Genomic DNA, 8,075 nt, shown 5'->3' with positions numbered 1-8,075 from the left:
GATCAAGGGGGTAGGGCCCCTTGTGGGTGGTGCCATCCCTGGGCTAGAAGTCTTGGGTTCTATAAGAGCAGGCTGAGCAAGCCAGGAGAAGCAAGCAAACCAGCCAGGAACATCCCTCCATGGCCTTTGCATCAGCTCCTGCTTCCTGACCTGCTTGAGTTCCAGTCCTGACTTCCCTTGTGATGAACAGCCATGTGGAAGTAAGCCAAATAAACCCTTTCCTCCCCAACTTGCTTCATGGTCATGATGCTTGTGCAGGAATAGAAACCCTGACTAAGATACATGACCTATGCTTTTTTTTTTTTCAGCCCTGGCCATAGTGACTCATATTTGTAACCCAAACTCAGGAGGCCAGGGCAAGAGGTTGAGAGTTCAAGGGTAGCCTGGGCTCAAACAGGATAGCACACAACAGAGAGAAGGTAGGGCAGATAGCTTCATCTGTCAAGTGATTGCTGGCACACACGAGGATCCAGGTTAGGTCTCTAGCACACACCATTATCCGAGTGTGATGGTGAGCATGTGGGGTCCCAGCTTGGGGGTGGCAAAGACAAACTCTGGGGCTCTCAAGCCAGCCAGTCTAGCCTACTTGGTGAGCCCCAGGATGGTGAGAAATTCTATCAGAAGCTGTTCTCTGGTCTTCTTGCTGTGCATGTATACATGCATACCTGCACTTATACACACACACATAAACCCGACCAGCCAAAGCAACCAATCACAAAGCAAGCAATCCATACCCTCTCCAACTGCTTTAAGTCTTTGGGAATACTTTGGTGTTACTACCACCTACCCTCCTCCTTTTAGATTCTCAGTTGTTAGTGTCTTCCATATTTGTTTTTCTTTAGAGCATGGACTGTCCAGCTGGTAATCTTTTTTTTTTTTGTAGCATTATCCTTAGTTCCACCTCTTTTCTGGATAATGACAATTTTCATTTTTTTTTTTAAATTTTAGATATTTTCTTTATTTACATGCGAATTTCTCCATTCCCAATTTCCCCTCCAAAAAAACAAAAAAACAAACAAAAACAAACCCCTGTTGCCTCCCCCCTCCCCCCAGCTGGTAATCTTAATACAGTTATCACAGGTGGGACATTTGTCACTGACACAGCACTATTGATCAGTGACCCTAGTTCATGTTTACATCTCCCTGGTTATGTCCTTTATGAATTTAATCTTTGATCACATTCTATACTGTCTTAGTCAGGGTTTTATTCCTGTGAAGAGACTCCATGGCCACAGCAACTTTTATAAGGAAAATTTTTAATTGTGGCTGGCTTACGGTTTAGTCCATTATCATCAGGGCAAGAAGCAAGCTATTGTGCAGGCAAATGTGCAGCAAAGGAGCTGAGACTTCTACATCTTGATCCACAGGCTCAGGAGACTGTGTACCGCACTGGGTAGCTTGAGCTTATGAGACCTCAGTTACTACAACAACTTACAAGGCCACACCTACTCCATAAAAGCCACACCTTCTAATAGTACCACTTTCTGTGGGCCAAGCATTCAAACACATGAGTCTCTGAGAGGGGTGAGGGGGCATTCCTATTCAAACCACAGGAATACTTTGTTACCATTTGAATCTAGGAAGGTTCTTCATCTCTCTAGCTTTTTCTGATAGGGACAATTTCAATACTGATATTGTATAAAATGTCTTTTATGTTAGATTTGCTTTGTTATCATATGACTAAATTGAGATTAAGTATTTTTGAAGGAAAATTATAAAGAAAACTATCCTTCAGGCATTTTTATATGAAAGGTATCTATTTTTGTGTAATAAACTCTAAACTCATAAGAGAGGTTTATATGTGCCCTCTTGAAGGTCATCCAATGTCACTATGTAAGATATGAAATTCTGTTATCTTTCAGTGTGGCCAACCCTGAATAGATCCTTCATGACTTGGTTTTCTGTCTCCTTCTGTAGAATGTCAGTTCTAATTAGGGAGGAGATTCTGGGAGTTTTGCCCACATAAGCCAGGGCTAGAATGGTGCCCAGAATATAAAAGAAACTTACTAATTTTCTATAGAATGAACACATTTTTGTGCAACTGATGAAGCAATGAAAATATCCTGGTGGTGCATCTCTGTATGAATAGTTTCCATGTTTAAAGCTTGTTTTGGATGCGGCTGAGAGTCCTGTCAGTGGCACTGGAGTTTTGTCACTGGAGTCCTGACAGTGGCACTGGATTTGTCACTGGAGTCCGACAGTGGCACTGGATTTGTCACTGGAGTCCTGACAGTGGCACTGGATTTGTCACTGGAGTCCTGACAGTGGCACTGGAGTTTTGTCACTGGAGTCCCATTCTTTGCTGCAGGCTTTCATTCTCCCTCAGTTTTCCACGCAAGTCATTAAAAGAGTTTACTGAGCATAGACTCTGGTCCCTGGTCTAAAGGTACAAAGGTGATCCAGAGAAGTCCCACCCATACCCTTGAGGAATGTATGTTACAGTAAGGAGAGCAGACACCAAGGAGTCTGTAATTGAGGAAAGTACTGTTTGAGTACTGTTTTGGGGCAGACATCTCCACGGGACTTCTCTGGGCATGTCTACGAAATTAACATGTGACTTATCTCAGTAAAATGTCCAATATCTTTTAAAATTCAAGGTCTCTTAACTGTGGGCCCCACTAAAATACTTTCTTCCTTCAAGAGGGAAAAATATCAGGGCACAGTCACTATCAAAAGCAAAACCATTGTCTGGGATCCAACTCACGATCTTCTGGGCTCCTCTAAGGGCTTGGGTCACTTCTCCAGCTCTGCCCTTTGTAGCACACACCTTGTCTTCTGGGCTCCAGATGCCTGTACTCCACTGCTGCAGCAGGACTTGGTAATGTGTAAGAGTCACCCAGGTGGTACTGGTTTTGACAGCACGAAGGGGTCATGAAGAGCAGCTGAGGCTCGGCACAGTGAGAGGCCATGGAAGGCCATTGGTGAAGGTGCAGCCTCAAAAATGTGGTGACAAAGTAGACATTCTCTGATCCCAAAAGGAGCTATTCAACTTGATGTTAGTAATTTTGGATATCTATTTATATCTATCTATCTATCTATCTATCTATCTATCTATCTATCTATCAATTGTTTATACACTTAGTAAATCCATTTTCAGCTTATATAACCTTCTCTCAAGAGCCCTGGTTTATTAACTATTAGTCATGTTGGTTAATTTTTCTGCTTCACCAGAATGCTCTGTGAAAGCATATGTAGTTTTTCACTCAGAGGTAAAGATACACAACTGTAGACAGTTGTCCCTGAATCTCGATCTAAGATTGTGCTTTTTTTTTTTTTTTTTAATTCCTTCTAAAGTGGTGTGAATATCAAGATGCCAATCAACTCCAGTGGACCTGACTGGGTGACTGTGATTTCCAGGCGAATGAAAGGTAAAATGAAATGTGCTTGATGACATTTTCCTTTTCTTTAAAAAAAGTACTTGTTTTATGAGTGTTTCCTCTGCATGTCTGTGTGTGTACTAATAGGCATGCAGTTCCCTCAGGAGACAGGTAGGCGTGTCAGATCTCCTGGAGCTGGAGTGTCAGCTCTGTGACTGCTGGGAATCCTGCTTAGGTCCTCCTCAGCAAGGGCTCTTAACTGCTGAGTCATCTCTCCAGCCCAGTGGGCATGTTACATTTTTTGTTAAGGGGATTGTTGTACAAAAACAACAACAACAAAAAATTTTTTTAACCCATTCATATGCCATGGCTACTTCTGAGTATAATCTGAAACTATTAAAAGCTTAATTTAAAAAACAGCTAGGTCTTGTGTACTTAATTCTGGGTTTTGCTATGTCTGCTAATGTGGAAGCGCTCTCCTTTTTCTTCCTTTATACACTCCATATTTGTCTCTTCAAGAGTCTCTAAAGATGGTCTCAACTTCTTTGGGGGTCAAATGACCTTCACAGGGGTTGTTCAAGACCACTGAAAAACACAGATATTTATATTTGATTCATAAAGTAGCAAAAATAACAGTTGTGAAGTAGCAATGAGATAATTGTATGGTTTGAGCTCACCAGAACATAAGGAACAATATTAAAGGGTCACCGCATTGGGAAGGTTGAGAACCGCTGTTCAAGAGCTATGTTATACAATGTGGAAGCTCCTAGTCTTTTGTGGCTATTAAAACAGAAATGACTTGAAACAAAACAAAACAAAACAAAACAAAAAACATCAACCTCAGCTTTTAGAATCACACACACAGCAACTTTATCATATTTGGCAGTGTATAAAAAGTTCTGTTGGAGGGTGTTTTCTATAGATAACCAGGGCATGTATGTAAATTGTCTTGGAAAGTGTTAAACACTGGAGTAGAGGTTAGACTTCTGACTCAGTAGGACAGTGCCCATTTTTAGCATGCCCGAGGGCCTGGCTCAGTCTGTATGAGCACTGACACACAAGCACAAACAAATCACAAGTTGACGCAGTTCTGATCTACTGGCTTAGGTTTTGATACAGAAGAGTACACTGGGAACATCAGCTTACATCTGTCATTCCTGGGAGGATGAGGCAGGGGAACTGCTTTGAGTTCAAGGTTAGCCTGTACTACAAGCATGCTGACTTCCAGGCTAGCCTTGGCTACAGAGTGAAACTGTCTCAGAGCACCAAAAACATAGAGCGAAACTCAGAGGAGTACGGTGCCTTTGCTGTAGTAAATTTAGAGAGCTAGGAGACATTGTGTAGGTGGGAGAGAGAGCTTTGTTGTTATTGAGAGCAACTGTATCCCATACTGCATCCATTGCCATCCTCTTTGCCACAGGCACTAGGTGTATTATACACATGCACCAAACGGAAGGCTGTGCAGAACAAATCAAAGAGCCAGGACTACCTCAAGTGTGGTCCTTCCTTTCCTGCTGAACAAACACACTGTAGCCGGACCTGTAAATTTTCTTTACTGCTTTGTTTTTATTTTTGTTTTTGTTTCTTCCCCCCACCCCCAAATAATCTGAGTTTTAAAATGTGATAGTTATATGTTTTAAAACACTGGTATCTAGTTCAGAATTCATGAAAAATTATATATATAAATAAAATTTGTAGACCAGATATACAGTCTCTGGCTTCCACTGTTAGACATGAGAAGTTGATGAAGATCTGTATTTGCATTCTACTTGAACTAGTTGACTTGCCAATTATAGGGATGTGTGTAGTACATGCGGTGTTTCTCAGTAAGACTGCACTTGGTGTTTCTCAGTAAGACTGCACTTCAAACACTACCTACTACTGAACCCACCCTTCTTTCCTTCCATTCTGCCATGCTTGCCAGGTGTGTAATGTTCCCAGGTGGTTAATAGGAGGAGCTTTTGTTCTTCAAAAAAAAACATTTTTTGGGGGAGATTTGAGATAGGTCTTTTCTGTGCAGCCCTGGCTGTTCTAGAACTTGCTCTGTAGACCAGGCTGGCCTCCAACTCAAAGATCCACCTGTCTTTGCCTCCCGAATGGTGGGATTAAAGACATTGACCACCAACACCCAGGCCCATTCTTCAAAATAAATTTTTTGTTTGTTTTATAAATTTATTTATTTGTTTTATGTATATGAGTACTCTGTTTGCATATACACCTGCAAACCAGAAGAGGCCATCGGATCCCATTACAGATGGCTGTGAGCTAGGTAGTTATTGGGAATTGAACTTAAGGACTTCTGGAAGAGCAGCCAGTGCTCTTAACCACTGAGCTATCTCTCCAGAGATCTCCCTTGCCCCCCATTCTTCTAAATTTTAATAATGGGCAATTCTTTATCCAGTGTGGACAGAATATGCACAAAGATTTCAGGACCTAGTTAGACATAGCTCAGGTCAGTACTGAGGGACTCATTGCTCTATCTCTACCCATGTGTCCCATTTACATTATTCTGAAGCTAATCAGATAGAGGTTTTAAAGTTTACCTCTAATCAACAGGTCCCAGGTCAGCCAGAAAGTGGCATGGGTTTGTGATGTATTATTTTGGGTAGAAAGAAGACAGATTAAATTAGCAGGACAAGTTTTTTTTGATGGGAAAAAGTAACTCAAAGTTATTAGCTACAGGATCCTCTGGCTTTGAGTAAGAAAGTCAGACTGTAGCAGGTACATAGTTAGGAAAAATTTGCTTTGTATATCCAAGGAACTCAGATGGAGAGACTTTCCCAGTGGGCCACAACTTCCAGAGGTGGCACTTTAAGACCCTGTTGATGTTCTCTGTTTTTCCTTCTATTCAAACATTCTGTTTCTACTTAAATTTTTCCCTACTGTCTTAGTTAGGATCTCTGTTGCTGTGAAGAGACACAGGACCAAGGCAACTCTTACAAAAAAAAAAAAAAAAAAAAAAAAAAAAAAAAAAAAAAAAAACAACAACAACAACAAAAAAAAAACCCAAAAACATTTAATTGGGACTGGCTTTCAGGTTCAGAGGTTTAGTCCATTATCATCAAGGTGGGAGGATGGCAGCATCCAGGCAGGCATGGTGCAGGAGGAACTGAGAGTTCCACATCTTCATCTTAAGGTTCCTACAGAAGACTGGATTCCAAGCAGCTAAGAGGAGGGTTTCCTCCACAGTGACACACTTCTTCCAACAAGGCCACACCTCCTAATAGTGCCACTCCCTGGGCCAAGCATATTCAAACCACCATACCTACTGGCTTCAGCTTCTGTTGGATTCAACTGTAGCAATGATTTCTGTGACACTCCTTTCAAGATTTATTAATTGGAATGCTAGTGTGAAGAAGGGCTGTCCTTTTTCCTGTCCACAGCACTATATACTTGCCATTATATTTGTTTCTAATTTAATTGGCTTCCTTTCTTCCTTCCTTCCTTCCTTCCTTCCTTCCTTCCTTCCTTCCTCCCTCCCTCCCTCCTTTCCCCCTTCCCTTCCTCCTTCCCTTCCCCCCTCCTCCCTCCCCCTCTCTCCATCCTTTCCTTCCTTCCCTCCTCTCTCTCTTTGAGACAGGGTTTCATTATGTAGCCCTGGCTTTCATGGAACTCAATATGTAGAACAGGCTAGACCTGGACTCACAGAAAGTGCTGAGACCAAAGGTGCCATCATCACCATGCTTAGCTACTTTGTTTTTATATAAGATTCAACTTAACTCAGTCACTGTGTGTGTGCCAAAAATTGTTCCAAGTTTGACAATTGAAAACCTATTCGGTTTGGGTTCTGTAAGCCCACACCGGCCTCAAATATGAAATTTGCCTGGCTCAGCATCCCCCGCCCCCAGGATTTTGAGCCTGTGCTACTGCCCTTCATCCCTTTGATCTACACTCATCTCTTTATCGAGCACTTCCTTTCTTTCTGACACCAGAAGATGTCATAGGCTCACTCTGTATCCTCCCCACCCCAGCCTTAAGAGATCAGCATGTGCAGGAGCACACGCACACATGCACATTCATGCGCGCACACACACACACACACACACACACACACACACACACACACACACACACATCTAAACAGGGTAATGACACATAGTCACTTTGTACCAGACTCCGAATGACATTGTCAGGGAAGATTTTTAGACTGATGTGAAAGAAAGAATTCATAACCTTTACTCCTTTCTTATTTTTCTATGACTTCTATATTTTGAGGCTTTCTTTCCTACAAGTTTTAATCTCTCTCTCTCTCTCTGTCTTCCTCTCTCTCCCTCTCTCTTTCTCTCTCTAATTCATTTCCCCCTATTTAGAGTGCAGTGTATTGCTTGAGACTACCCTGCTACCAACACACAATGCTGTCACTTCAGTCAAAAGTAAGAACCTATTTTTAGTCAGAGTCGACCTGCTTCTCAAAGGCCAGTGTCTGGTGAAGGACAGACTGCCCAGTGTTAGGATTACTGATGAGTCTTTACTCCTGTCTGCACAGTGGTCCCTCCACACTCAGTTAGATAACCCAAGGTCTTTGATGGGTTCCACCCTTGTTGGAAATTTGAACTCATTCCTTATGGGGGACCTTGCTTATTTTGCTGAGACGGTACCCACATGTCTACCCTTAATTCTCAGGGTATCTCTGTCACCCTTTCATCTTTATAGGTGGTTGAGAAAATTTCTCAGCCTTTATCCCTCTCATTTTTTTCCTTTCTATTTCTGGTCCAGATAACCCTCATTAGGCTAATGGATGATGTGGAGTTGTACATC

The 8,075-nt window shown here is 42.1% G+C and overlaps 1 protein-coding gene across 4 annotated transcripts in view; it reads left to right on the top strand.

Moving 5' to 3' along the window:
* The window catches only part of Nxpe3 (neurexophilin and PC-esterase domain family member 3), a 51,672-nt gene that overhangs the window by 34,767 nt on the left and 8,830 nt on the right, over positions 1-8,075 (top strand). For all 4 annotated transcript variants that reach the window (XM_031364065.1, XM_031364067.1, XM_031364068.1 and 1 more), the window contains one exon: positions 3,295-3,368. In XM_031364065.1, coding sequence (XP_031219925.1) covers positions 3,295-3,368 — 74 coding nt within the window. The remainder of the gene's footprint in view (positions 1-3,294; positions 3,369-8,075) is intronic.

Source organism: Mastomys coucha, unplaced genomic scaffold, assembly GCF_008632895.1.
Source record: "Mastomys coucha isolate ucsf_1 unplaced genomic scaffold, UCSF_Mcou_1 pScaffold12, whole genome shotgun sequence".
Taxonomy (NCBI): domain Eukaryota; kingdom Metazoa; phylum Chordata; class Mammalia; order Rodentia; family Muridae; genus Mastomys; species Mastomys coucha.
This window is presented reverse-complemented; position numbering and strand designations above follow the sequence as displayed.